The 27,588-nt window shown below is 69.7% G+C and overlaps 10 protein-coding genes and 2 non-coding genes across 12 annotated transcripts; 7 read left to right on the forward strand and 5 right to left on the reverse strand.

Moving 5' to 3' along the window:
* The first annotated feature begins 1,875 nt into the window (after window positions 1-1,875).
* Window positions 1,876-2,796, forward strand: V1510DRAFT_420871 (uncharacterized protein). The gene has a single exon (XM_066934522.1). It carries the CDS (start codon window positions 1,931-1,933, stop codon window positions 2,369-2,371), a length of 441 nt encoding a protein of 146 aa, XP_066787600.1. The 5' UTR covers window positions 1,876-1,930; the 3' UTR covers window positions 2,372-2,796.
* Window positions 2,412-2,502, forward strand: V1510DRAFT_t203. The gene has a single exon. It is a non-coding gene; the product is annotated as a tRNA-Phe (tRNA).
* A 219-nt stretch (window positions 2,797-3,015) lies between the features above and the next one.
* On the reverse strand, window positions 3,016-3,876 carry V1510DRAFT_344945 (uncharacterized protein; the record flags this gene model as incomplete). Its single annotated transcript, XM_066930810.1, has 2 exons — window positions 3,016-3,221; window positions 3,360-3,876. Coding segments are annotated over 2 exons (723 nt in total), but the record flags the coding sequence as incomplete, so codon positions are not given.
* A 1,677-nt stretch (window positions 3,877-5,553) lies between these two features.
* V1510DRAFT_420877 (glycoside hydrolase) lies at window positions 5,554-7,950 on the reverse strand. The gene is made up of 2 exons (XM_066934523.1): window positions 7,476-7,950; window positions 5,554-7,443 (listed from the first exon to the last, which is right to left on the reverse strand). The coding sequence occupies exons 1-2, from the start codon at window positions 7,535-7,537 to the stop codon at window positions 5,652-5,654; spliced, it is 1,854 nt and encodes a 617-aa protein (XP_066787602.1). The 5' UTR covers window positions 7,538-7,950; the 3' UTR covers window positions 5,554-5,651.
* A 1,255-nt stretch (window positions 7,951-9,205) lies between these two features.
* V1510DRAFT_381526 (uncharacterized protein) lies at window positions 9,206-10,539 on the forward strand. The gene is made up of 2 exons (XM_066931644.1): window positions 9,206-9,260; window positions 9,292-10,539. The coding sequence occupies exons 1-2, from the start codon at window positions 9,233-9,235 to the stop codon at window positions 10,374-10,376; spliced, it is 1,113 nt and encodes a 370-aa protein (XP_066787603.1). The 5' UTR covers window positions 9,206-9,232; the 3' UTR covers window positions 10,377-10,539.
* A 4,225-nt stretch (window positions 10,540-14,764) lies between these two features.
* On the forward strand, window positions 14,765-16,960 carry V1510DRAFT_397678 (urea active transporter). The gene is made up of 2 exons (XM_066931912.1): window positions 14,765-14,820; window positions 14,852-16,960. The coding sequence occupies exons 1-2, from the start codon at window positions 14,784-14,786 to the stop codon at window positions 16,852-16,854; spliced, it is 2,040 nt and encodes a 679-aa protein (XP_066787604.1). The 5' UTR covers window positions 14,765-14,783; the 3' UTR covers window positions 16,855-16,960.
* Window positions 16,961-19,188: 2,228 nt separating this feature from the next.
* V1510DRAFT_420889 (uncharacterized protein) lies at window positions 19,189-20,256 on the forward strand. Its single transcript, XM_066934524.1, has 2 exons — window positions 19,189-20,069; window positions 20,101-20,256. Exons 1-2 carry the CDS (start codon window positions 19,329-19,331, stop codon window positions 20,161-20,163), a joined length of 804 nt encoding a protein of 267 aa, XP_066787605.1. The 5' UTR covers window positions 19,189-19,328; the 3' UTR covers window positions 20,164-20,256.
* V1510DRAFT_404384 (ubiquinol-cytochrome-c reductase complex subunit-domain-containing protein) lies at window positions 20,188-20,910 on the reverse strand (the record flags this gene model as incomplete). Its single annotated transcript, XM_066932238.1, has 3 exons — window positions 20,188-20,344; window positions 20,376-20,440; window positions 20,881-20,910. The coding sequence occupies 3 exons, from the start codon at window positions 20,908-20,910 to the stop codon at window positions 20,188-20,190; spliced, it is 252 nt and encodes an 83-aa protein (XP_066787606.1).
* Window positions 20,911-23,785: 2,875 nt separating this feature from the next.
* Window positions 23,786-24,566, forward strand: V1510DRAFT_420894 (uncharacterized protein). The gene has a single exon (XM_066934525.1). It carries the CDS (start codon window positions 24,119-24,121, stop codon window positions 24,425-24,427), a length of 309 nt encoding a protein of 102 aa, XP_066787607.1. The 5' UTR covers window positions 23,786-24,118; the 3' UTR covers window positions 24,428-24,566.
* A 621-nt stretch (window positions 24,567-25,187) lies between these two features.
* Window positions 25,188-26,317, forward strand: V1510DRAFT_420897 (uncharacterized protein). Its single transcript, XM_066934526.1, has 3 exons — window positions 25,188-25,372; window positions 25,405-25,489; window positions 25,553-26,317. The coding sequence occupies exons 1-3, from the start codon at window positions 25,332-25,334 to the stop codon at window positions 26,183-26,185; spliced, it is 759 nt and encodes a 252-aa protein (XP_066787608.1). The 5' UTR covers window positions 25,188-25,331; the 3' UTR covers window positions 26,186-26,317.
* V1510DRAFT_420898 (P-loop containing nucleoside triphosphate hydrolase protein) lies at window positions 26,008-27,190 on the reverse strand. The gene has a single exon (XM_066934527.1). It carries the CDS (start codon window positions 27,137-27,139, stop codon window positions 26,300-26,302), a length of 840 nt encoding a protein of 279 aa, XP_066787609.1. The 5' UTR covers window positions 27,140-27,190; the 3' UTR covers window positions 26,008-26,299.
* Window positions 27,154-27,225, reverse strand: V1510DRAFT_t204. Its single transcript has one exon. It is a non-coding gene; the product is annotated as a tRNA-Asp (tRNA).
* Window positions 27,226-27,588: the final 363 nt, after the last annotated feature.

Below are 27,588 nucleotides of genomic sequence, written 5' to 3' on the forward strand. Positions count from 1 at the left end.
GCCACCAATGCGCATTCATGCACGACTGCATACGGAATGCAGCACTGCAGCTGGGCGCTATCTGCCCACACACCACGAGCCGCCGGATACCCTCGGATCTCGGCTGGACACATGCCGTCGTGCGGGAGCACCGCTTCGTTGCCTGTCTAGCACCCGCGCGTGTCCCGCGCGTGCTTGCCGGAGGGACTCTTGTCCGTGCTCCAGGGGTGCGAACGTGACGGGCACAGATAATCGCGCCGCGTGGGCAGCCTTAGCGGAGACGCATCCAGCCTATACACTTACACAGCGCCTTTGCGCTAAAACACCAGCACCTTTGGTCCCACTGCAGCCTAGAGGCACCCCTGCGGACCCTGCGGCCGACCTGCCGTGCGTTCTGCGCGAGAGGCGCACTACCCACTCCTTGATCGGCGCTGCTGCGAAGCTGAAACGCCTACAGACTCATCGTCCGGGGACGGCCGACCGGTTGCCGGAGCGCCTGTCCCGGCAGTTGTGCCGTTGCCCGCAGCGTCCGCGAACCTTGTTGGGGCACCTGGTGGCCCTGTGGCGGCGCTCGCTATCGCGTCGCTTGAGCACGCCGCTCTGAGAACACTGCCCAGCTTGGCCCTGTCTCATCCGCTCACGTCCACCGCCATATTTTCCGATTGGTTGGCACCGTGCTGTGGCGTCGCAGTCGCCCGAGAGCTACGAGCTGCCAGCTACGTTTTATCGGCCTGTCCGAGCTTGGCGCTGAGCGCCACGTCCCAGACAGCTGTCTACCTGCGGTCTACCGGTAGATGGGCTGAAAAACGCACTTGTCATGCAGCTACCCGCATAAGCGCATCTGCCGCCCACTAGTTCCCGGTTACTGGCTTCTGGCGGCTCCAGTCTGCCGGTAAATTTTCACTGCCGACAGCTGGTGACATTCATGCGACAAGCCTCGGGCACGGTACCGGTAGCCGACCCGCCATCACAGCTAGCGGCCGCCGTATAGAGAACGTTTGAAGCCGTGCCACTGCCGTACTCCGTGCCCACCAATCCGCGGCACGCGTCGTCTTTGCCAAAGATACGGCAGTGGTCTCGTCCGGTCGCTGCAACGGTCCAGGCGCTGCCGAGTATCCGACTCAAACACGCGACGGTTGTGTGCCGTACGCGTGCCCACGCTGGGGATTTAAGCGTCAAAACGTTTATGCCGCAAACGTCAGCGATCTTCTCCCAACGCCGCCGCCCAAGGCAACGATCGACCGGCGGGCGGTACCGGTGGTGGCGACACCGCACCGGACCAGGTCTCCGGCCGAGGGGCCAGGCTGCGATCACTGGCTTGAGCCAACCTGATTGTGCGCATAAGCCGTGGGGCCGCCGTCGTGGCCCGACGATCGGTGATCTGAAACGTAGCTAAGCAGACTACTTCTCTCGACCCCCATAGCCATCAACCTCCACAGTCTGCAGATCTGTGGGCCCAAGCCATGGTTGGCTGACGACCCCGCCGGCGGACCGATTCCAAGACGTCAGACCGGAAATCCGCCGACCCGGCCGTAGCATCGGCCACCTCCGCGCGCACGTGCGCATACCTGTCAGATCCGTAGATCTCTCACGGATACCCAATCGGGTAAACGAGCCGACCCTTTAACGGCATCTAGCAGTTGCGTGGCCGGCCGCAGCGGTCAATTACCGCATGGCGCAGGCCTAGCTCAACGTTCTAAGGCGCAATCGCGCGCACGAGCTACCGTATGCATTTTCCCGACACGGCCACAATCGCAAGATCCGCGCTCGGCACACACCGGACAGGCAATCTTCTTCGGGTCGTTAACGGGTGACGCAAGATCTTCTAGAATTTGGTCTGTGTTCTATTTTTGTCTGCCGGGCCGGCTCCGCTGAGCGCAAGATATAAAGACCGGAATGATCTCGAGACCAGATCATATTCAAAGAATTGAAGAAACATACAATCACAACAATGAAGTTCACTCCTATTGCTCTCCTTGCCGTCTTCGCCGCTGCTCCGGCCCTGGCCCAGTCTTCGGACTACTTCGGATACTCGGACCTCTCGTCCCTGGCCGACTACTCGACCTACTTTGAGTCGGGCGTCACCGAGTCGGCCACTGCCACCGAATCGGGCCTGTCGTCTGCTGCCTCGTCGGGTCTTGAGTCGGCCTCGGCCACTGAGTCGGCCGAGTCGTCGGGTCTCGAGTCGGCCTCTGCTTCGGCCACCGACTCGGCCGAGTCGACCTTCGCCACCTCTACTGTGAGCGAGTCCGAGTCAGAGTCCTCGACCGCGACCTCGACCTCGTCCGGCAGCACGTCAACCGAGACCTCGGGCGCTGGTTCGCTCCAGGGTGGAAGCTACATGGCCATGGCCCTTGGTGCTATTGCGGTTGCTTTCGGCCAGGCCATCTAAGCGGCTGAAGTCTCCAACTGGGCCCTGCACGTCTAAAGATGCGGGGTTAGCTCAGTTGGGAGAGCGTCAGACTGAAGTTGCACTTCGGTTTTGTAATCTGAAGGTCCTGTGTTCGATCCACAGACATCGCATATTTTTTGGTTCTGTGTTGGTCTCTTAATGTCTTAATTTTTTTTCTCATAGCGGTGAATATTACGGGTTCAGGCCCAGGCCTGTTTGGTGAAACGATTTAAACTACGCTCGAGCTCGACGCTCGCGTCCCATGTAGATCGACTAGGGCACAATACTGTGTCATGTAGTATCTGACACCCCCAATTTGGCTCCTGGCGGTTTCCATCTTTCCGTTTTACCCGTGTTAAATTGACTAAAGAATACAATGTACATTCGCAGAATTATTTATGTGCAGTGTCGCATATTATAGCACTAATATGCAGCAGCGCCCAAATTAGTATGTCCCAACAGCCAAGCTGTTCCTTTTCCGATCCCCCTACCCGGGTATGTTACAAGCAAGCGTACTCTAGCAATATTTACATCTGCAGACAGAAGGTCCCATGTTTAGTGTTTATGTGTAGCGCCGGTCAGGTCAGGCAACCACCGCCAGCGGCGGTCGCAACCTAGTACATCGCCGTGTTCTTCTGAGCTGCGTTTGCGTAGTGGCCAGGAGACCGGCCACGGACGACGAGGCCGTCTGTAGTGGCTCGGCCGACCAAGTATTCGCTCCCGGACTCGGTCACCGCGTATACCTCGGCGGCGTAGCGATACATCTGCTGAGCTGTACGTCGCTTGCCATTGTTGGCAGTGGCCTTGCGGAACTGGATCCGCTCGAATACTGCATGTGAAGGCAGACCAGCTTGGTAGACAGTCGAGAGCTCGCCGGGCTCAGACGGCAGCACGTTTTGGCGAGCACGGGGCATAGAGTAGGCCTGGGCGTGTCTCGCGTAGCTTTTTTCGTCATCGTAAACATCCGTGCGGACGTTGCTGGTGCCACGAGGCGGGTAATCGTACTGAGCGTACGACGGAGTGCCATCCAGGCGGAGCGGGGGTAGCAGGTTTGTACGTGCCACAGTCGCCGGCGAGGAGGACATTGAGGGTGGCGAGGCCGACGGAGACGATGACAACAGCGGAGGAGAGGACGGCGGGAGCCCGTAGGGCGGGTCTGTGCACAGACCCAAGTGTCCGCCCATGTGGCTCAACGGCGTAACCGGAACCTTAACCGGCGCACGCTGCGGACCGTGATCGCGCTTAGATGTGTGCTGAACCAGGTCAATGGGACGACCCGTGCGCTCGTCTTCGGCCGCCAAGCGGACAGCAAAGTGGTGCACACGCTCAGAGTAAGGGCTGTCGGGCGAGTCTTTGATGTACACATCCAGCTCGCCCGCACGAGCAGCGGGCACCGAGCGAGGAGGCGACAGGGCAAACGCGATACTGACGCTGCCATAATTGCGGCGGTAAGAGACCCAGCGCGAGTTCTCGCGGAAGACGCCACGCTCGACCTTGGCGTGGACGGTGGGCAGAGCCGGCTCGTTGGTTCCACCATAGATCAGGGTGTTTGTTGTGCGTGTGTAGCCAAACTGCGGTCCCGCCTCTGAGGTCGGCGAGCGGTGGACGACGCGCCGCTTGCGCTGCTCTCCGTCGGAGCCAATCTCATCTCCAGGAGTTTCTTCGCGCGACCGCTTCAAAGATCGCTGCTCAATGGACTCGCACTGCGGCTTCTCATCCGAGTAATCGTAGATACTGGGATCCGTGCTCAGCCGGCCGTAGGAGCTGGTCGCATAGCGCGAGGACGAGCTACCGACGTCGTACGCATACTCATACACCGCAGCCGGAGTATACGTCCGCGGCTGTGGGAGCCTGATTGGAAGAGCCATGTTGCTGGTCAAGGGGGAACTAGCCGGCATAACCAGCGTCGAAGGGTGCGGAGAAGACATGGCCGGGCGGCTGACGATCAGACTGAACGGCTGTCAAAAACGGTCGGTTGGTGCTGCTTGGTAGAACGGCACACAAAGCAGCAGAGGGCATGTATTTATAACACCGACCAGAGAGTACGAGTGGCAGGGTTGCTGAGTCGATCCGGTGCGAGCCTGTGCTCCCGGCGGCGACGGCGGCATGGCCTGCCAGACGTTTTGAGGCGGCCAAAGACATTGAGTAGCACCAAGTACTCTGAGGCAGACAACGAGTGCGGCCGAGGCGGGCTGGTGTACGACGTGAAAAGAGAAGGCGGTGGAGCCTGAATGGCCTGTTTGATACGTGTCGCCGCACGTCGCGGCTGAGGGCGTCATGCGCAATTCCTCCTTCCCACTCCCCCCCACTCCCCTGGGCTTAGCAGGACGTGTCGGGTGCTGACTGCGGCCTTTCGGAGCGACTCTCATTCGATGTCCTGTCACGACTCGCCGCTGCCCAGGGCCGTACCGTTGGCCATGACTTCGCGACGGTTGGGAGATCAACGGCCCTGGTGGGCGACGTTAGCGCGCTGGGCCGTGCGACACCCGACCTCGTCCATATGCGGAACGTTACACCAGTGATGCCGCCTCCGAGGTTATAGACTAGGCTATTTGCGGCGGTCCAAGCGGGTGGATGCTGCGGCGGGGACGGCATCGGTGGCCAGGTAACGTTGCCAAGGACACAAATTGGGTGCCGGCGACGCCGGCAGAGCCATTAGCGCCTGTCTCAGACTGTCGCCCCAGCGAGCAAGCGACCGTTTTGGGCAGATGGCTGCCTGAAGAGGCAAGCCTCCTAAACAGGTGCCTGTCTAGTGGCACTGCTCTCGGTGACGGCCACAAATCGGCTGCTGTCATCATGGGCGGTTACGACATCGCATGTCCGAATTTGGCGGAACAGTCACAGCCAGCTCGTACTGTTGATCCAGAGTAATGGCCGTCGCGTAGACGCTGCGAGTGCAGACAAACAGACCCGGCCGGACTCATTTGCGGAGCGGCAAGCGGGTGGCCGGCCGCCGGCGGTCAGAACCACGGCCACGCGATGTCGCCAACGGCCGCTACGTCCCTCGCTCAGGGGTAGCACTTGTCAGCCACGGTGCAGGACGCTAACCCGCCACGAACAATGCCCGATCATTGCTGACTCGCCACGGGATTTCTAACTACGAACGGAAGTGTAATGAGTTACGCCACACCAATTCCGGCGCAGCCGCGATCCATCGCGATGGCGCAGGAACGACCCCATGACCTGTGAGACACTGTGTATTACCCGTGCTACATGGAAGCGGCCCAGACGTCCGGCGGCCGGCGCCGGGCCGGCGGCCGACGGCCGATCGACACCCAATCTAGACGACGTGGAGCGGGTGGGCCTCGGTCGTGAACACCCACTCGTCGAGGCTGATGTGCTCGGGATCGTCAAAGATCAAGTAGAGGTACTTCATGGTCTCCGCCAGGAAGAAACTCTCCGAGTTGTCAGTGAGTCCACCACCGTCGGGCAAGGTGACGTCCTGGATCTCGGCAAAGCCATGCGTGGTCTTGCTGATGTTAAGCAGACCCTGGAACATGTCCCACGCCCATTCCTGGTACTTCTTGTCGCCGGTGGCACGGTACGCATAGAAGTAGCTCTCGACAACCTCGGGCCGCAGCAGGTACCGTGCGTTTGATACCCAGAAGCCCTGGTGGTGGATTTGGTCGAGCTCGTGCTGGCCCTGAGTAGAGATGGCCCACTGACGGCTGGGCACGGAGCGATCCGCAGGCTGCTGGTCCGAGTGGTCGTAGGCGCCAACCATACGCTGAGCGGGCGACTCAGCCTCGCGCCGCATGCGGTGGTGACCGGCCGACAGCGGGGTCATAGCGGCGGGCTTATCTGAGACAGCACCCATGTGGGAGCTCTCGACGGGGTCCCAAACAACCGACTCAGAACCCAGGCCCGTTGCAGTCATGTACATGGCGTGACAGGCCTCGAGGTACTGCAGACCGAACTCGGCCAGATCCTCGCGGAAAAGGAAGCGGCCGCCCATGATGAGATTGCCGGCAGCGTAGCATGCTAGATGGCCCATCTCGTTCATGTAGGTGCCGTCGACGTAGCGGCCGATGAAAAGGTAACCCACGCTCTGCTGGCCGGCGTACTTGCGGTACTGCTCGGCGGCGGTGCCGTAGACGGCCAGGTGCTTGCGGGTGGACGTCATGGCCGTCTCCCAGCGAGAGGCATAGACGCCAGCGTTCTTATCCTTGCGCGCGAGGACAGCGGCCTTGATCAGGTACTCGTAGTAGCTGTCGTGGCCCGCGCCGATCGAGACCGACTCACCGAGCGACTCGCCCGTGTAGAGGTCGATCGGAATCTCAATCATGCCCGGGAAAGTCTCCTTGTTTTTGTTGAAGACCAGGGGCTCCCAGGAGCGAGTGCCGTTGCGGTAGTAGTCCTTGACGCCTGTGTGCTGGGTCATCTTGAAGTTCTCCAGCCAGTTCGAGCCGGTGCGGGCTGGGGTCACGATCGGCGAGATCTCCGGCTCGATGTTGGCCTCCGAGTGGGTTCCGACGCTGCGCTCAAAGTCGACGCGGGGCCACATCATGCCCAGGGGCGAGTCGTAGCCTGGCCCGATGTGCTGGCCGAGCTGGTGCGCCTTGCGGATGAGACCGGCTCGGGAGGAGGCGGCGTCGGCGACGTCGACGATGCCGTAGTCTAGTAGATCCACGGCGGCGGCCATGGAGCCGAGGTAGCGGATGATGGTCTCGAAGGGGTCGACGACGCCCTGGGCCTTGGTGAAGTCAATCTTGTCGACGATGTGCGCAATCGTGAGCTCGGTCTCGGTGGTCAGGTTCATGACCATCGTCGTCGTGAGCGAGTCGACGAGGGTCGCGCCCCAGCCGTTGCGGCTGGTGCCAAAGCCACCAGACACAGGCAGGACCTCGTCCTTGCCCCAGGCGACCTCGCGGTACTTTTTGAACGCCCAGACGTACTGGTCCTTGATCGCCTGCGCGCGCTCCTCGTTGAGCACGCGGTCGGCGTGCGACATGTGCGAGAAGTCGGCCTGGATCTTGCCCGGGGTGCCACGCAGGACCGGGTGCGTGGCGGTGCGGGCGAGCAGGCCACCGGTCCAGAGGAACCGCATGAGCAGGATTCCGCAGAGCGCGCCGCTGAGGTCAGCGCGATCGCCAGGAGCACTTACACGATGAACCGCCGCCGGTTGGGCCGCGAGATGCGGAATCGCGATGCGCCCATGTTGTCCATGCGTCTGCGGAGGTCAGCTTGCCGTGGCTGGATGCTAGTCCCGCCAGCGCCCCCGATGGTGGCGCGCCGCACGCTACCGCACTTACTCGAAGGTTTCGGCCTGGTCACTCGATGTCATCCGCTCAGATTTGTCTGGAAAGAGTGCAGGGTCTGGTCTGCGAAGCTGATCAGAGAGATCACAGTTTCATCACCACCCAGCAGAGCACAATGAGCGGGGCTAGGACGTTGCCGCGTAAAGCTAATTGCGGCGGTACCGCGATTCCGGGCGCGTCGCCTTGTTACCCTCGTTGTTCGCCGATCTTGCCTCTACAGACTGGGCGCGCCGCGGCCCCTGGGCGCGCGCGCCGGAGGGACGCGTACAGGGCGCCACTAGGGAGACGCACTCCGGCTGCACCGGCTGAGCCCGACGCGCCGTGGCTGGCGGGGGCTGGGGACGGCGGCGGTGGCTGCTTCATGAGGGTTAGGGCTGTGTTTCGCCTGCTCCGGCAAGCCCGACCGAGCTCGCGTGGCGCACCGTGTGGCCGGCCGACACAGTGTCGGCCGACACAGTGCCGGGCAGCGCCGGCGACGGTGCCGGCACGCTGGGCTGCCGCTGTGCTGGGTCCGGAGCGCGCTGCGGCTAGCCCGCTGCAAGCGGCTGCCGGCTGCCCTACGTACGCTGTGACGTCAGCTGGTCGGCGCTGGAGACCGTTGCGGCTGTGCAGCCGCACTCCGGACGGCTGCTGGTGCCCCTGGGCGCGCCCGTGAGTGGTTTCCAGCACCCTCAGCCGCGCCAAGGCATTGCCTGTGTAACCGTAGCATGTGCCGACAGCTATGCCGAGGTCGCTGGCGTCCGCTGGCCCGCCCCCGCGCCGCGCTCGTGATCTCTTGCCGGCGCGGGCGGCGTGCAGCCGTGACTGAATCACGGCTGCGGGGTTGGCGGCCGCGGCCGACGCGGTCGACGCGGTCAGCGGCCGCCGACGGGCTCTCGAGCGCGGAACACATGAGTCACCACGTCGATCTGCCGGGCGGCTCCGTCCCGCCGTCCCGAGCGCGGCCGCGCGCGAGCACCCCAAACGGGCCTCCGCCGGAACCGCCGCCGGCCGGCCGGCAATTCTCCGGACCACGGCACACCGGGCTGTGGGGATCTGCAGCGGAAACCGCACGTTCCTGAAGCGGCAAGGCGACTAGCGCTAGGCGACGATGAGCGCACCGCGCGATAAGGCGCGCACGGTCGTGGACGCCGCCGGCGAAACGAGCTGCCGCCCAAGCGCTACGGGGCCGCCGACAGCCCGGGCTGGAGCCGCCTTGACTCGCACGGGCGGGCACGCGTTAGTGTGCGGCGGTCGTGCAGCTCCGCGCACGCGTTGCCGCATTGGGCGCGCTAGCTGGCTTGGGCAAACGGGCGACGCGGCCGGCGGGTGCGCTGTCACAGCGGGCGCTAACGGGAAGAGGGCGGCCGGCGAACGGCGGGAGGGCCGCAGGGGGTGGCGGTGCAGCGGCTGGAGACCGCGGCGCCGCAGAGAATTTTCGCCAACAGACCGCATGGCCGGCCAGCAGGAGCGCACCCGACGGGCCGCGATCGACGCCGAGATCGCGCAGGCGCGCGCGCGCGTGGCCGAGCTCGAGGCCGAGCGCGCCGGTCTCGACCGTGCCGCGCCAGCCGCGCCCGCGCTCGCGCTCGATCTCGACGAGTACGAGCGCTACGGCCGCCAGATGATCGTGCCCGAGATCGGCCTGGACGGTAGGGGCACGCGCCGCAACGCTAACGACAGGCCAGCTGGCGATCCGCGCCGCGCGCGTGCTGGTCGTGGGCGCGGGCGGCCTGGGCGCCGCCGCCATCGCGTACCTGGCCGGCGCCGGCGTCGGCACGCTGGGCATCGCCGATGACGACACGGTGGCCACGTCGAACCTGCACCGCCAGATCGTGCACTCGTGCGCGACCGTGGGCCGGCCCAAGGCCGAGTCTGCAGCCGCGTTTGCGCGCGCGTTGAACCCGCGCGTGCGCGTGCGCGCGCACGTTGTCCGCGTCGAGCCCGCCAACGTGTTTGATCTGGTCGACGAGTACGACATCGTGGTCGACTGCGTGGACGCGCCGCAGACGCGGTACCTGCTGTCGGACGCGGCTGTGGCCGCCGGCCGGCCGGTCGTGGCCGCGAGCGCGCTACGGGCCGAGGGCCAGCTGCTGGTGCTCAACCACGCCGGCGGCCCCTGCTACCGCTGCGTGGTGCCGGTCGCGCCGGCGGCGGCCGCGGTGGCCGTGTGCGAGGACGCCGGGATCGTGGGCCCCGTCGTGGGCGCCATGGGCGTCCTGCAGGCGACCGAGGCCCTGCGGCTGGCCGCAGGCCTGCGCGACCCCGCTGCGCCACCGACGATGCTCATGTACGCGGCGCTGCACCGCCCGATGTGGCGCGAGGTGCGGCTGCGCGGCCGCCGCCCGGACTGCGCCGCATGCGGTGCGGCGCCGACCATCACGCGCGCCGCCATCGCCGCCGGCGCCGTCGACTACGTCGCGTTCTGCGGCGCGCCGCCGCCCGCGCCGCCGCCGGCCGCCGCCGTGTCGCCGGCCGAGTACGCCGCCGCCCGTGCCGGCCCGCACACGCTCGTCGACGTCCGCGAGCGCGTCCAGTTCGGTCTCTGCGCCCTGCCCGGCGCCGTCAACCTGCCGCTGGCTGAGCTCGACCGGCCCGAGCCGCTCGCCCTGGCCGGCCCGGTCTACGTGGTCTGTCGGCGGGGCGTGGACTCGCGCGTGGCCGTGCCGATCCTGCAGCGGCGGCTGCCCGGAGTCGCGGTCGTGGACGTCGCCGGCGGGCTCGAGCGCTGGGCGCGCGACGTCGACCCCTCGTTCCCGCGGTACTAGTATCCTACAGCTCCATTGTAATGTACATCTGCCGGCGCGCCTGCGGCCGGCGAGCCTATCGCAGGATCCGGTCGAGCGTGGTCTGCTTGACGGCAATGCGTTTCGTGAGAATGTCGTGGCGGTGGGCAGCCAGCGGCCGCCGCAGCAGTTCCGGGTTGCGCTGCAGCCAGTACTTCTCGAGCACGGCCAGCGCGCCGAGCGCAGACGCGTCCGACACGCGCTCGTCCGCGAGCTCGGTGTAGTCGTCCGTGGTGGGTCCGTGGTCGTCGAGGCCGAGGTCGGCCGGCGCGGGCGGCCCGGCGCCGTCGTCGCCGAGGATCTCCTCGACGGCGGGCTGCAGCAGCGCGTCGTCGGTCGGGTTGAGCAGGCCGTCGAGCTGGTCGGCCGGGACCGCGGCCGGCGGCAGGTCGTGCGGCAGCGCCTGCAGGAACGGGTCGTAGCCGGACGCGACGAGCGGTATCCGGCCGGGCGCGCCGTAGAGGTTCTGCTCGACGTCGGCCACGGCCAGGCCGAGCGGCGGGGGCGCAAAGGGCGCGTACGGCGCAAAGTGCAGCGGCGGGGCGCCAGGCATGCCCGGGAGAACGTTCATGCCGCCAGCGCCGAGGCCGGCCGGCACGACCGGCGCCGCCAGCGCCGGCGCCAGCCGCGGATCGGCGTGGTCCGCCACCAGGCACGAGCCCGAGAACGCAGCGGCCAGCAGCTCGGGCGCGACGTCGTCGTGCCAGACCTGCGCGACCATCGACATGGCCTCCAGCACGGTGACGACCCGGCGGTCGTCGCCGTGCTCCAGCCGCGCCGCCAGCAGTTCAACCAGCCGGCACCGGTAGTGCGCCTTGAGCGCGCGCGCGGCGCCCACCGCGGCCGGGTGCGTGTTCCGCGGCGGGTCCGGCGGCAGCACGACGATTTCCGTGTTGAGCAGGCGCCCCGAAAACAGCAGGTGCGCGTCCGCGTGGTCGACTATCAGCAGCACCCGGCGGCCGGCCATGCAGCTGTCAAACCAGTGCAGGTAGTTCTTGAACAGCGCCGGCGAGAACGTGTCCGTGGGCTCGTACACGTACGTGATGTCCAGCCCGGTCAGGTCGACGCCCTGCAGCGACCGCGGGTGCTGGTACCGGCCGACGGCCCAGCACGGCAGCTTCTCGGAGCCGTCGGCGTTGGCGCACACGGCGAGCGTCAGCCGGTCGCGGGCCGCGTTCAGGTCCACGCCCGCGGCCGCCCGCGGCGTGTGGGCGGCCGCGGCGGCCGCGACCTGGTACAGCAGCGGCGTCTCGTCCATGACAAACACGTCCCGGGGCGCAAACTGGGCGATTTTCGCGCGGATCTCGGCCATGGCCTCGGCCGCGGTCCGCGTGCGCGACGCCTGCGTGTCCGCCGTCGTCACCCGCGTCTTCTTGATGTTGTGGCGGGCCTTGAACCGGGCCAGCCAGCCGTCGGAGAAGTGGAACTCGACCTCGCGCGCCGACACGGCCGGGTAGAACAGGTCGAGGAAGTACTGGCCCTTCTGCTTGAGCACGTTGCCGTCCATGGGCACGCGGCCGCGGTACTCGACGAACCACTTGTACAGCGCGTTCTCCATGAGCGGGTACGTGACGCGCTTGAGCCGCTTGAGGTTGGGCACGGTCTCGGTGTCCTCGAGGATGTCGGTCTTGCGCTTGAGGCAGCGCGAGATGGCGGCCTGGCTCGGCGCGACCTGGAACCGCTGGCGGAACCACTCGATCAGCTGCTTCTGGTTGACCTCGGGGTGGGCGTCGGCGTAGAGACACAGCTGGCGGCGCTGGTCGTTGGTCATCGAGAAGTTGACCTTGTCGGCCGGCTTCTTGGACCGGCCGGGCGCGGCCGCCGGGGCCATGTCGTGCATGATCTCTGCCATGCCGTCCTGCGAAAGACTGGCCGGGTCCATGTGTCGAGCCGCCGCCGCAGCTGTCGCCCGGGGCGGTTGTATATATTCGCCGGCCGACGGTTTGCGGGCCGAACTCTGTGCGCGGTCTACCCGGAAGCGCGGCTGGCGCGAGCATGATACCGCCTGGGCGCGGATCTAGGCCGCTTCGGGCTGGCGCGGGCGCGCCTCGCGTTGCGGGCGTGCGTGTGCCCGGTGCCGGGGCTAGCGGCCGTCGACGCAGCGTGCCGGGGCCACTCGTTCGGTAGCTTGGCGGCGCGACGGCGGCGGTGACGACGGCCAGCCGCGGGCGGGGCGATCGCCGGACGGGCCTGGACGCGGCCGCGCCGGCGCGGCCGCGGGACGGGAGGCCGACGACAGCTGCGGACACGCTAGGCACACGGTGCTCGGCTAGCCGCGCACGGTTACCGCGCGCGCTAGTGTGAGGCACCAGTTGCCTGGGTGCGGGCGCTGCGCGGTGGGCTGCACCTAGCGCTAGGGTGATGGCACTAGCGCGCGGAACGGCCTCGATTGGGCGGCTCGCCGGCGGTCCGCCGACGACCCGCAGGGGCGTGCAGGCGCGTGGCGGCGACCCGCGACGCGCATGGGCCCACGGCGGGGCACGGGCGGCCGGGCGCGGCGGGGGCGGCGGCAGGGCCGGGGCCGCGCTTGATAGGCACGGGCGGCGGCCGGGCGGCCACTAGCGGTGCCAGAGGGCCGGCGCGAGGGCCGCGGGTCGCGCAGCGCAGCGCTAGCGGCGGGCCGGGTCGCGGCAGCGGGTCGCGCGGCGGGTCGGCCCCGGCTGGGCAGGGCGGGTCGCAGCTAGCCCCGACCCGCGCGCGCGCTACTGCGGCCACCTGCAGGCTCCTGCGGCTAAAATGCCGCTTGCCTTCGCTCGCCAAGGGCCCGCGCTCGTGGGCCCGCCCCTCTGATAGCATCCTGCGGACGCCGCCGTGCGCAACCGTAATCCGTCGGATGTCCGCATTGGCGCGCTGCACTGCCTCCGTCGCCGGCGCTGTCTCGGCTGGCCGGCCTTGGCGCGCGCTGGCGCGGCCCGGGCGGGCTCGGGCAGGCCCGGACGGGCGCGGGTGCGCTCCAGTCGGCGACTCGCTTGACTAGTCGCCGCGGACCTGCGCGCGGCGACGGCCGCCGGTCTGGCCGCGCAGGGCCCGGGCCGGCCGGGTCGCGTACCTCGCGTGCTTGGCGGCCGCGTCACCGCCGCTGTTCGCATGCCGCTAGCGACGACCAAACGCCGGGTCACCGGTGCGGCTCGAGTGGCACGTGACCACCTCCGCCGGCTGCCCCTCCGGGTCGCGGCGCCGATGCAACCCGCCCGATCGGGCGCGCTAGCGCCGACCCGCGCTAGCACACGGCATCGCTGCAGCACACCGCAGCAGCACGCCATTGCGGCCGCCGCCGCTAACGGCGATCGCTATCCGCGGGCTCTATCATATCGGCTCTATCGTGCGGCGGAGTGGGCCGCCTAGTGCAGCGCGCCGCGGCTGCGGTCTCCGCACGTGTCAGCCCGGGGCCCTGGCCGGCGCCGCAGGCCCTCGCCGCCGCACCCGCTGGCCTGCCCGCGCTCGGCCGCCCGGGACAAGCCCGCCACAATGGGAGCCCGCCACAATGGGCGTGCAGGGCCCAGCACATCGCGCGAACGCCACATCTCGCTAGGAGCGCCGAAGCTTGACGAGGGGGCGCCGCCCCAGCCGCGCGCCACGCGCCGCTCGAGCCCTGTGTCGCCGCTGCGGCGCCGCTCCGGCCGGCAACCTGCCGGCCGCCGGCCGCCGGCCGCACGCCAGACAGCGCGCTGCAGCGCGCCTGTCGTCCGGTGTCGATAACGACGGCGGCAGCCAGCCAATAAGGTTCAATAGGGTCCGCCGCCGCGGTACCGCCGCCCGATAATGAGCGCGCTAGGCCCGCTCGGGCATGATTGTCCCGCCCGATGCACAGGCCAGCGCCCTGGTTCCGTTCCGCTAAACCCACACGGGCTAGCGCCCACTAGTGCCCGCCGCCTCCATCGCGCGATGCCCGCCGGCGGCCGCTCGCGACTCGCCTGCCATCCACGGCTATCTGCTATCGCCTCGCGTGCCGCGCCGCGGGGACGTCGGCCGCCTGCCGGCCGCGGCCACCGCCGCCCCGACGTCCGCGCCGCCCTGTCAGCGCCGCCGCACCGCCGCCACAGCGCTTCTGCAGGGCGCCCGATCGGCGGCCGCCACCGAACGCCCGGCGTCCACGTCAGCGGCGCACCGTCCCGGCATCGGCGCCGCGGTCTCGGCACGCCGTGGGCTCGGAGTGCTCTGCGCGCCGCGCCCGGCGCCCAAAGGGGCAGATTAGATCGAGATGCAGCCGGGCAGGCACACCCGACAGCGTTTGCTGATTAGCGTTGCCGCAGCCGACTATCGGCCGATAACCTCCCGGATGTACCTGATTTGACTTTCCGGCGGCCTGCCCGCGGTGTTCGCACTCGGGCGGCGGCGGTATAAAGCCCGCGGCGCGGCCGGGCGGAACCGCACACGAACAGCCTGACTATGACCGAAGCACCGCTGTCCCAAGGAGTCGGATACGGTACGTGTGCGCGCGGGCGCGCTGACGCCAGGCATCGTCGTCGGCCTCGGCCTGGCGTTCGCCGCCGGCATGGTTCTCACCACGTACCTGCTCAAGCGCTACCAGAACGAAAACATGGACTCGGAGGAGTTCTCGACCGCCGGCCGCACGGTCAAGACCGGCCTGATCGCGTCCGCGGTCGTGTCGTCGTGGACGTGGGCGGCCACGCTGCTGCAGTCGACCGCGGTCACGTACAAGTACGGTGTCTCGGGCCCGTTCTGGTACGCGTCGGGCGCGACCGTGCAGATCATCCTCTTCGCCACGATCGCAATTGAGCTCAAGAAGCGCGCGCCGCGCGCGCACACGTTCCTCGAGGTCGTGCGCGCGCGCTACGGCCCGATCGGCCACTGCGTGTTCATGGTCTTTGGCTTCTGCGCCAACATCCTGGTGACGGCCATGCTGCTCACCGGCGGCTCGGCCGTGGTCACGTCGCTCACGGGCATGCACACGGTCGCGGCCTGCTTCCTGCTGCCGTTCGGCGTCGTCATCTACACGCTCTTCGGCGGCATCCGGGCCACGTTCCTGACCGACTACATCCACACGGTGGTCATCCTGGTCATCATCCTGATCTTCACCTTCTCGGCCTACGCCACCAACGCCGACCTGGGCTCGCCCGGCCGCGTCTGGGAGCTGCTGCAGGAGGTCGCGGCCAAGTACCCGGTCGACGGAAACAAGGACGGGTCGTACCTGACCATGCGCTCGACCGAGGGCGCCATCTTCTTCGTCATCAACCTCGTCGGCAACTTCGGCACCGTCTTCCTCGACAACGGCTACTGGAACAAGGCGATCGCGGCCTCGCCCGCGGCCGCGCTGCCGGGCTACATCATGGGCGGCATCGCGTGGTTCGCCATCCCGTGGCTGTGCGCGACCACCATGGGCCTGTCCGCGCTCGCGCTCGAGGGCAACCCGATCTGGCCGACGTACCCCGAGCGCATGTCGGCCGCCGACGTCTCGGCCGGGCTGGTGCTGCCGAACGCGGCCCTGGCCCTGCTCGGCAAGGGCGGCGCGGCCGCGTCGCTGCTGCTGATCTTCATGGCCGTGACCTCGGCCTCGTCGGCCGAGCTGATCGCGGTCTCGTCGATCTGCACCTACGACATCTACAAGACGTACATCAACCCGGCGGCGACGTCGCGCCAGCTGATTGCCGTCTCGCACACGGCCGTCGTGGCCTACGGCCTGATCATGGCCGGCTTTGCGTCCGGCCTGTACTACGCCAACGTGTCGATGGGCTACCTGTACCTGTTCATGGGCGTCATCATCTCGTCCGCCGTTGTCCCGGCAACGCTGACCATGATGTGGAAGCGCCAGTCGCTGCTGGCCGCGGCGCTGTCGCCGGTGCTGGGCCTGGCCTGCTCGCTGACGGCCTGGCTGGTCACGACGCACCTGCAGTACGACGGCGTGCTGACCGTCGAGACCACCGGCCAGAACATCCCGATGCTGGCGGGCAACGTGACTGCGCTGCTGGCCCCGGTCGTGTTTGTGCCGATCCTGACGTTCATCAAGCCGGACAACTACGACTGGGAGTCCATGAAGAACATCCGCTCGGCGGCCGAGGAAGAGCCGGCCCCGGCCGAGCCTGTGGCCCCGGCCGATGCCGACGCCGAGAAGGCCTACCCGGTGGCCACGACGGCCGCCGAGGCCGCCGAGGAGCGCGAGCGCACCGAGGCCGCGGCGCTGCAGCGGGCGTCGCGCATTGCCGGCGGCCTGACCGTCTTCATGGCGCTCGCGCTCATCATCCTGTGGCCGATGCCCATGTACGGCTCGGGCTACATCTTCTCGCGCAAGTTCTTCACGGGCTGGGTCGTCGTCGGCATCATCTGGATCTTCCTGGCGCTGCTCATTGTCGGCATCTACCCGGTCTGGGAGGGCCGCGGCGCGCTGAAGAACACGTTCGGCGGCATTCTGCGCGACCTGACCGGCCGCGGCCGCCCGACCGTCACGCACGGCGCGGCGGTGGCCACCCAGACCGAGGACAGCTCGAGCAAGAGCGAGTGAACGATGTATAGTAGTAATTAGAGCCGCACGCCGTGCGGCGCACTTTCGCGTGCCTCCTCCCGGCTGGGCGTCCTGCGGCGGCGACCCCTCGGGCAAACGTATAGCCGCCACGTCGTATCACAGGCGGCCGGACGAGCCTCCGGCGGCGACTCCGTCGAGGGTAGCTGCCCTTCGGGCAGACGTATAGCCGCCACGTCTAGGACAGGCGGCCGGGCGGGCCTCCGGCGGCGACTCCGTCGAGGGTAGCTGCCCGTCGGGCAGACGTATGGCCGCCACGTCGTACCACAGACGCCCGGAACTTCCGCGCGGCAAACGTATAAGCGCCCGGGTCGCACCAGCGACACCGGCACCAGATCCTGCCGTCTCCGCGGACGTGCCGGCGTATGCGTCACCGGCCTGCCCGTAGGACGCGCCCCCACGGATCTGTGGCGGTGCAACGAGCCTCCGGCGGCGACTCCGTCGAGGGTGGCTGCCCTTCGGGCAGGCGCGTGGTCACAGATTGGCGTATAGCGTGGCGCATAGCCGCACACGACTGGCCAGAGGTGCAACGAGCCTCCGGCGGCGACTCCGTCGAGGGTGGCTGCCCTTCGGGCAGGCGCGTGGTCATTGAATGGCGTGCAGTGTGGCGCATAGCCGCCTGAGGCTACGTGCCGGCCGCACCCTGCCCGAAGGGCACCACCCTCGACGGAGTCGCCGCCGGAGGCTTGTTGCACCGCCACAGAATGAGCATCCGGACGAGTGTGGTGTTGGCGCGGTACGCGTAGTGTGGCGCATTGCCGCCCGCAGGGCGCACCCTCGACGGAGTCGCCGCCGGAGGCTCCTTGCACCGCCACCGCAGGCCTGGCGAGTATGGAGCCCGCTGGGAGACGCGCGGCGCGTAGTGTGGCGCACGGCCGCCCGCAGGGCGCACCTCGACGGAGTCGCCGCCGGAGGCTCGCCGCACCGCCACCGCGAGTCTCCGGCGGCAATGCGCCACGCCACGCGTCGCGCCGCACGGCGTGCGGCTCCACACGTGCGGCGCGACGCCGGCGCGATCTCCCACAGGCACGGTGCAGCCGGTTTGGTGTTGCCCAGACCACTTTACAAACTCCCACGCTCCGCACCATCCACGCCACGGAGTGGCCGAGATCGATCTGAGGACCATGTCGCGACAGTCTCAGCAGCGGCCCCAGCCGAACCGATCGCCGTCGATCCTGGTGACGGACGCGCGGTCGCGGCGCGAGGGCGCGCACGCCGCCGCGTCGGCCGAGGCGCCGCCGGCCGGCCGGCCCGCCGGCCGGCCAGACACGGCCGCGCGGCTCGTCGCCGGGGTGGCCGGGTCCGGCAGCCGCACGAGCCACGGCAACCGGTTCAGCGACATCAGCGTGAGCAACATTCTGTTCTCGGGGTCGCACACGCAGCCGCCCACGGCGCCGGCGCGGACCGAGTCCGGGCGCACGCGCGATCCGCGGCTGCTGGTGATGAAGGGCCGGACGGCAAACCTGGCCAAGGGCCGGCACACGGTGGGCGCGGTCGGGCGCGGGTACCAGGACGAGTACGACGACGCGGACGACACGGACCTGCTGGGCGAGTTTGTGGACGACGGCGACACGGTGATCGGCCACCGCGACCGGATCTCCACGGGCGGATCGGCCGCCGACAAGGTCGTGCTGCTGCCCGAGACGGGCGGCGAGGACGCGCGGGCGGGCGGGGCGCGGCCGGCGAAGCGCAAGCCGTACACGGCGTACCACGCGGCGACGGCCCAGGACCGCTACAGCGACACGCCGGCCAAGCCGCGGCCGCTGGCGGCGGCGGCAGCGCGGCCGGGCAACGCGCGGCCGCGGTCGCGCGTGACGGCGTACTACATCTCGGAGAAGTGCCTGATCCCGGCCATGTCGACGTTCCTGTCGATGCACCACCACGTCCACCCCAAGCTGTACGACAACGCCGAGCCCGTGCTGTACGCGTCGTACAAGCTGCCGCTGCTGCCGGGCCGGTACGGGTGCCGGGTGCGGTCGAACGGCGGGATGGACGGCGACGAGACCGCGTCGCCGACGCCGCCGCCGGTGGCCCGGTTCCACGACGACGACGGCGAGGACGACCGCGAGGGCATCGCCATGGAGAGCTTCGGCGCGCGGCCGGACTCGGACGCCGAGCGCGCGCGGTCGGGCTGGATGTCGGCGGCCGAGTACGACCGGCGGACGTCGGCGGACGTGAGCCTGATCGACGACCAGGGCGCGGTGGCGCCGCTGGCGCCGGCGCCGGCGACGGCAGAGCCGGCGGCGGCCGAGACCGTGCTCGAGGCCGACGCCGGGGCGGACGCCGACGTCGAGACCGAGACCGAGACCGAGACCGAGACCGAGACCGAGACCGAGACCGAGGACGGCGAGAACGGCGAGAACGGCGGGGCGGAGGCGGCCGAGCGCCGGCGGCGGCGCAAGGCCAAGGCCCGCGCCCGCGCGGCCGAGCACGCCGAGCTCAGCCACCACGCCGAGATGTTTGTGTTCTCGTACGGCGTGATCGTGTTCTGGAACTTCACCGAGCCGCAGGAGAAGGACATCCTCGCCGACCTCACGTTCGCCACGTCCTCGACGTTCTCGTCCGCGCCGCTGCCGCCGCTCTCGCGCGACGACCTCCAGCTCGCGCTCAAGGGCACGCGCTCCGGCAACGGGCTCATCGTCCGGCCGATCGCCGAGCAGGACATCGAGACCGAGGAGTTCCAGTTCGAGTACTCCAAGCGCAGCCGCTCGCCGCGCATCTACAACGACATCATCACGCTGCGGTCGGACGACCACATGGTCAAGCTGACCATGTCGCACGCCATCTCGCAGTCCACCAAGCTCTCGTTCTTCGAGTCCAAGATGGAGCAGACCATGCTCGAGATCGAGTCCGTGCCCAAGGCGCTCGCGCTCACCGGCCAGCTCGAGATCATCGTGCGCGAGGACGTCATGAAGCTCGAGGGCCGGCTGTTCAAGCTGCGCGTGGACGTCAACCTGTCGTCCAACGTGCTCGACATCCCCGACTTCTTCTGGGAGGACGAGCCCAACCTACACCCGCTCTACTCGGCCGTGCGCGAGTACCTCGAGATCAAGCAGCGCATCCTCGTGCTCAACGAGCGCTGCAAGGTCTTCCTCGACCTCGCCGACATCGTGGCCGACTCGATTGCCGAGGCCAACATGTCGCGCATCACCTGGATCATCATCTGGCTCATCGTGCTCTCGCTCATGGTGTCCATGGTACGTGTGCGCGCGACCCTGCTGACCCCAGCTCGAGATCGTCTTCCGCTTCTCGGTCCTCAGCAAGATGCCAAAGTGCGAGGCCGCGCCGTAGACAATACAGAATTTATTCACTCGCTTAGAACGGCACGTCCTCGGGGTCCACCGGGCGGACCCAGTACTTGCCGACGACGGGGATCTTCTGCAGGATGTCGGCGCGCGCGCGGGGCACGCCCTCGAGGAGGAAGAGGGCGGCGCAGCCGGCGCCGGCGCCCCACACGCCCAGGATCGGGACCCTGCTGTCAGCTTGCGCGTAGGCCCACTTACCACTTGGTGGCGATCTTGGGGGTGATGCCCAGCACGTTCGGCTGGTACGTGTACGAGAGTCTTCCCTGGACGAGTTAGCGGTGTGCTGGTGCGGCTATATGCGGCTATATGCCTGCGCCTGCGCGGCTGGGGCCGGGCGACGCGCCGGGCGACGCGCGACGCTGCCGAGCGTCTGGCGGCGGCTCTGGCGGCGGCTCTGGCGGGGCGGTGCCTGCGCAGACGCCCGCGGGCGGCTATGTGCCTGCCCGAGACCGCCCCAGCGGCGTCGCTGCCGGCCCCCGTTGCCCGCCATCGCCGGCCCCCGGCACCGTCCGCCCGCCGGCGTGCCCCGCGCACGCGCGCACAGCCGATTGCTTGCGCGCAGCCGGCGTCGCTGCCGCCGGCGTGATCCGAGCCGGCGCGTGCCGGCGCGCGCTCGACGCAATCGTCGCCGGACGAGCCGGGCCCCGGACCCGGCTCCGCCGGGCACGCCACCGGCCGCCAGCCGCGGTCAGCCATCACTTACCAGGTTGTAGGTCTTGAAGCCGAAAGCCATTGTGAATGCGGTGTGTGCGGAAGGGAGGAAAATTTGGGCCAGAAAAAGAGCGGTTGGCCAACCAGAGCCGCCGAATTGCGACGGCCGGCGCCGGGTAAGTCACGTGAGCGCGGCCGGGCGGCCGGCGCCGGGTAAGCGCAGGTCTTCGCCGCTCCACCGCTCGCGAGCTCTGTCCGGCGCCCTCACCGATACTCTCCAGGGCCGTCCCGACACCGTCGCCCGGCCCGCCGAATCACATGCCGCACGGCCCCACAAGCCATGTCTGCGCGGAAACCGTTCCTGTCAACGCTCCTGACGGGCGTGTTTGACTTCCGCTGGCAGAAGCAGAACGAGCCGGAAGCGCGGCCGCCGGCGGCCGCGGCCCGGCCGCCGCCGCCGCCGGCCGAGACGCCCAACAAACACATGCAGCCGGTGGCCGTGCCGCCGGGCCGCCGGGGGAGCTCTGAGAGCCTGCGGGCGGGCGGGTCGTCGCCGACGCCGGCCGACCCGCTCTACATCTGCTGCCGGAAGATCAACGGCCAGTTCAAGTACTACCGGCTGGAGCCCTTGTGAGTAGCCTGGGGGGCGCGCTGACGGCAGACAATACGACGTGCCGGCACGGGTTTCAATTGACCGGCTGTCGATCTAGCTGGGAGACGCCGGGGTGACGTGGAGATAGCATGCGCGCTGCGCAATACACGCTGTGCATTTTGAACGTAGGGTGGCGGGCTGCGGTGGCGCGGGCCGCGTGGCTGGGGTGGGGGAGCCTGGGCGGCGGTGCGTGGCCGTGCGGGCGCGGGGGCGGCCGCGTGCGGCGGTGCGGCGGCGGTCCGCCCGCCCTGCGCCCGTGGCGGTGCGCGGCCGGAGAGTCGCCGGTGCGGCGACCGCGGCGCACCGCGACCCGCGGCCGCGCCGCGACCCGCGGGCCGCCAGGCGGCAGCGTTACCCGGCCGCGCTATCGCGGCACGTCCGATGACGTCGCAGCCGCGGGTCACGTGACGGCGAGACCTACTCGCGGCCTCCGGCTCCACGACCCCAACGGCTCGCGCACTCCGCATCCATCCGCGGCGTCCCAGAATGCAATAGGACGACGCTGGACACAGTACGTGCTTGCCGGCATCGCCCGCCCCCGTCGCCCGCCGCCGATTGCGGCCGCGACGCGCTCTGCTGACTCCAGACCCCCCCCGCCCCGTCCTTCCCGCGTGCGTGCGTGCGCTGCTCCAGGCCGTGCCTGCACCGCGTGCTGACCACCGGCCCCTCTACCTCTCCCGCCCGCCGTCGGATGGGCCAGACCATCTCCTCCGCCAGCAGCGACGAGCCTGCGCCCGAGCCGGCGCAGGCGCCGTCGCCGCCGCCGGCCGCGCCGGCCGCGCCGTCGCCGCGCCCGCCGTCGCGCCCGGCGTCGCCCGCGCGCGCCCACACGCGCTCGCCGCTGCGCGCGTCGCCGCCGGCCCGGCTGTCGGCGTCGCCAGACCCGCTGCGGACGCCGTCGCACTCGCGCCGGATCTCGCGCCACCTCTCCAGCCTGCGCCTGCTCCGCCAGGGCGCCGGCAGCTCGCCGACGGCCATGCGCGCGCCGTCGTCGACGCCCCTGGCCACACTCGAGCCGGCCCCGCGCCGCTGGCCGGCCCGCCGCAGCATGCTGTCGCCTGCCGAGCCGTTTGAGCCGTTTCCGGCGGCTGCGGCGCCGCCGGCGCCGATGGTGTCGTCGCTGTCGATGCCGGCACTGTCGTCGTACACGTCCGGCTGGCGGGCGCCACGGCCGGCGCCGTCAGCGGACGCGGAGACCACGCCGATGGACGTGGACGCGGACCCGCCGCTGACCCGGCGGCTGTTTCCGCGCGTCCGGCGCGCGGAAGACGACGCCAACTCGACCGCCGTCAGCAGCGGCATCGGCATCTCCTCGCTGCGCTCGCGGCTGTCGCGGCTGCGCAACATGTCGCCGCCGCCGCCGCCGCCGCCGCCGCCGCCGCCGGCCTACGCCGACAGCGCGGACGTGCTCTGGCCGCGCGGCCGGCCGCGGCCGGCCTCGGTCGACTCGCTGCCGGAAACGCCGCCACCGACGGACCCGCTGGCCACGGGCTCGTCCTACGGCCGCCACACGAGCCCGCCCGCCGGCTCGCGGCTGTTTTCGTCGCGCCGGCGGTCCGACGCGCACGAGGACGGCCGCGACGGCCGTCCGTTTGCGCCGTTCACGCGCTCGTCGCGCCGGACCACGTCCCAGCACTCGACCGAAACCGCCGGCCGCAGCGAGACTGGGTCCGGCTACGGCACCGCCGACGACCAGGCGTCGGTGCTGTACCGGGTGCTGTCGATCGCGGCCGCGGCCGCGTCGCTGGCGGCCAACACCGGCGGCGCCATGGACCCGTCGAGTGCGGCGGCCACGGCGGCGACGTCCACGGCGTCGTCCGCGTCGCCGCCGACGGCCTCGGCCTTTGGCTCGCCGCCACTGGGCGCCTCGGCCGCCGACACGGACGCGTTCGATCCGCCCGAGACCGACCGGGACGACTCGGGCAACTTCGAGTCGTTTCTGCAGGCGCTGCAGAACGGCTGGCTGACCAACGAGCTGCGCAACCGGCCGGCCGAGGAAGGGGCGGACCGGGCGGACCCTGGCGCGCTCAACTTCTTCCGCATGTTCCGGTTCGGCGGCAGCGGCCGGGCCGGCGAGGGCCGTGGCCGGATGGTGCACGTCATCATCGTCGGCATCCGCTCGGTGTACTCGGGCCGGCGGGACGACGAGCCCGAGACAAGCCCGACGCAGCCGCTGGAGGAGTTCATCAACGCGCGGCGGCCGTACTCGCCGGCAGACATCATCTCGTCGTTCTCGCGGCGCGAGGGCGAGCCGGCGGCGAGCGAGACCGCGGCCGACGTCGACGTCGACGCCGCGGCCGACGCCGCGGCCGACGCCGACGTCGACGCCGACGCCGACGCCGACGTCTCGGCCGAGTCGGTGCAGTCGACGCGCCGCTGGGACGACGACGACAGCGACTGGGGCTACAACTCGGACGACGGGACCGAGGTCGGCGAGTCGCCGCGGCGGCCGTCGGACGCGTCGTGGGCGGCCGGCACGCGCGCGCGGTCGGACTCGCAGTCGTCGACGAGCAGCGGGCAGTCGGGCGCGCCGCGCACGCGCTCGCTCATCATCTACGTCCTCGCCGGGTCGTACCCCGAAAACCACCCGATCGTGCGCACGCCGAGCCTGTTCAGCGACAACCCCACGTACGAGGACATGGTCATGCTGTCGTCGTTCATCGGCCCGGCCAAGCCGCCGGTGGCCAGCGAGCAGGACGTCGAGCGCGCCGGCGGCGTCGCGGTGGTGAGCGGCGACGAGCCGGACGACCGCAAGCGCCTCGGCGAGCGGTGCCTGGTCTGCCTGTCGGACTTTGAGCTCGGCGACGAGTGCCGCACGCTGCAGGACTGCGGCCACTTCTTCCACAAGCCGTGCATCGACGAGTGGCTGACGACCGGGCGCAACTCGTGCCCGCTCTGCCGCGGCGTCGGCGTCGAGGAGAAGAAGAAGGACGCGGTGCCGGCCTGAGCCGGTTTGCTTGGGCCCACGACCAGCACTGTACTCCTATTGCACGTACACTAATGCCACACACATACCAGCATGATCGGTCAGGAGACAGGGGAGGAGGGGGTCTGTATTTTGTCTATTACGGTATTTTGTTTCCACGCACGGCTGAACGTGGTGCCGCGGGCGGCGGCGGCCAAACGTATGCCCGCGCGTAGCGCGGCGCCCGCGCGCCCGCGCACGGTTCTGCCGCGCTTCCGCCACGGTTCCGCCGCGCTTCCGCCGCGCTTCCGCCGCGTTCCACCACCGCCGCAACGTAGTGCCGCGCCGCCACCTCGCCGCGCGGCCGCGCCACGCCAAGCCGGCCCGGCCCGGCCGCCGCCGCCCCCTTCAGACCCTGGCCAGCCGCAGCGCCGCGCCGCCCCCAGCCACCACCGCCCGCCCGCCCGCGGTCGCTTCTGCCGCCGGCCAGCGTGGCGCCGGAACCTTCCGCGCCACTCGCATGCCCTTGCAGCTCGCTAGCGCAGGCACCGGTTCTGACGCCTGTCAGGCCGCGGCCGCCGGCGCGGGCGTGGGCCGCGGGCGCGGCCGGCCGGCCGCGCCGGCTCGTCACAGCGCCACCCCCCTGGCCGCGCGCGGCAGGGCCGGCAAGGTTCACCCGCGCGACGCGTTCGAACATCGCCGCGCGCCCGGCCGGCCGCCGGCCGCGGGGCCGCGGCCGCGGGGCCGCCCGCGCGCCGCGCAAAGCCTATTCGAATTGAATTTCGCGCGTCGCGCTGACGCGCCGCAGGCGCGTCCCCCCTGGTGATTCGGCGGCTCCCTATCCCCCGCCCCTGTCTCCTATTCCCCCCGGTCCCGCGGCCCCTTTCCCGGCGGCTATATATATTCGCGCCGGCGCACGCACACCGTCTCCACCCACGCAGCCACGATGAGCCGGCAGTACATCGAGAACATCTTCGACCTGAAGGCGTACGGCCCTCCGCGCGCACAGCTAACCCCAGGGCCACCGAGCCGGGAACACGACGGTCACGGCCACACAAGCGAACGCGGTCCGGGTGTCTCACATGCCGGCAGCGCAGAGTCAAGGTAGAGCTAGCAATGCAAGCGAGATCGCCGGGAATGCGTCTATAATATCACAACCACCTTTAGTGCGACGAACAGCATCCTCGGTGTCTCCGGTGTACCAAAGGCAACAGGGCGTGCGTCTTCCCGTGCGTGCAGGCCGTCACGGCCGCGTCCGCGCCCAAGCGCAAGAAGCCCTTCTTCCGCCGGCAGTGGCAGGCCGAGCCCGGCAAGGACGACCCCGACGCGGCCGCGGACGCGCCCCCGCTGCTGACGCCCCGCGACTACGCCGTCTCGAACGACTCGGCCGCGTCGTCGCCCGGCTCGGCCGGCCGCGGCTGGTACGACGGCGTGGACGCGGCCCCGGCGCACGCCCACCACCCGCCCGCGCACGCCCACGGCCCCGCGCACGCGCCCCCGGTCCATCTCCACGCGCACGCCCACGCGCACCCCCACGGACCGGCCCCGCCGCCGGCCCAGGCCCCGGCCCAGCCGCTGCCGGCCTTTGCCGGCGCGGGCCCGGGCCCGGCCTACGACCAGTACCAGTACTTTGACCAATTCAACTACTACTACTACTACTCCATGCTCGACGCGTTCTCTGGCAGCCCGTGGCCGATCGCCACCGGCGTGGCCAACCCGCTCCCGGGCGTCAACAGCATGACCGAGATCGGCGTCCCGTTCCCGTCGTTCTACATGTACAATATGGGCTCCTCGTCTTAGCCCACATCTGGGCCGCCCCGCGCGCCCTCGGCAAGCTTGCAACTGTGTTTTGTTTATGGGATCTTATTGGCGTTGAGCTGGCGTCCGTTGTATCGTTAATTAATCGACTCTTTGCTAGATGCGCGTGACGCCGACGACCCGCCGGTCCCGCCCGACGACGACCCGCAGCTGCCGCCCGGGCCGGTCCGTCCACAGCCCGCGCCGGACGGCGGCCTGGTAGAGCGCGTACGCGGGCATGTACGTGTCGACGAACCGCGCCACCTGCTCGTCCGTCATGCCGCGGCCGGTCCGCGCGCGCAGCGCCTGCTCCTGCTGCAGCCGCCACGCGTACACGTACCCGACGTCCTCCGCGTCCAGCTGGACGAACCCGTCGAACGCCTGCCACACGGCCTCGTACGCGGCCAGCTCCGCGTCTGCCGCGACCACGTCCGCCGCCGTGAACCGCCGCAGCGCCGAGTCCGCCGGCGCCGCTGCCCACGCGGCCTCTGCGGCGGCCGCGCCCACCGCGCGGAACCCCACGTTCCAGCCCTCGAGCACCACCGCGTCGTACGGCCCGTCCACGCGCCGCCACGCGCTGCGCGGCAGCCGGTCGCCTGCGCCGCCGTGCAGGCTCTTGTCGTACTGCGGGATCTCTGTCGGCCGGCCCGCCCGCACGTCCTCCAGGATGGCCACCAGCCGCGCCACCTCGTGCGTGCCGGCCGCGCCCCTGTTGACGTACAGCCCGTTGCCCGCGTGTCGCTCCCGCACCGCCGCGAGGCCTGTCTGGTCCAGGTAGAGGTCGTCGATCGAAAACACGAGCACGCGCGGGCTCGCCAGCTCCGCCAGCGCCGTCGTCAGCGTCGTCTTGCCGATGCCCTGCAGGCCCTGCAGCCCGATCACTGCCGGTCGCCCGCTGACCTCGCCGGCCACCCGCCGGACGTGCTCCACCACCGCGTCGATCAGAGTGGTCGCCATGCCCGCAAAAAAAACTCGGCAACGGGGAATTGAACCCCGGTCTCCCGCGCGACAAGCGAGAATTCTAGCCACTAAACTATTGCCGATTAGTTATAAACCTACCCTGCGTTGCCTCTCACAAGGGCTTGTCCCAGCACGCTGCGCTGAGGCTGTAGCGCGTGAGCCTCCGCCGGCGACTCCGTCGAGGGTACGCCCTGCGGGCGGCTAAACCCTGCCCGAAGGGCAGCCACCTCGACGGAGTCGCCGCCCGGGGGGGGGGGGCCGGCAAACCGCCCGCGGCGCCCCCCGGCCCGGGGGCCCCCGCGGGGGGGGGGGGCCGGGGGGGCGCCCCCCCCGCCCCCCGGGGCCCCCCCCCGCGCGGGCGCCGCCGCCGGAGGCTCATCCACGTACGAGCCTCCGGCGGCGACTCCGTCGAGGGTGCGCCCTGCGGGCGGCGGCCACCGCGGCTG

This window comes from Dipodascopsis tothii (genome assembly GCF_038497935.1).
Source record: "Dipodascopsis tothii strain CBS 759.85 unplaced genomic scaffold V1510scaffold_27, whole genome shotgun sequence".
NCBI classification, from domain to species: Eukaryota; Fungi; Ascomycota; class Lipomycetes; order Lipomycetales; family Lipomycetaceae; genus Neoaidaea; species Neoaidaea tothii.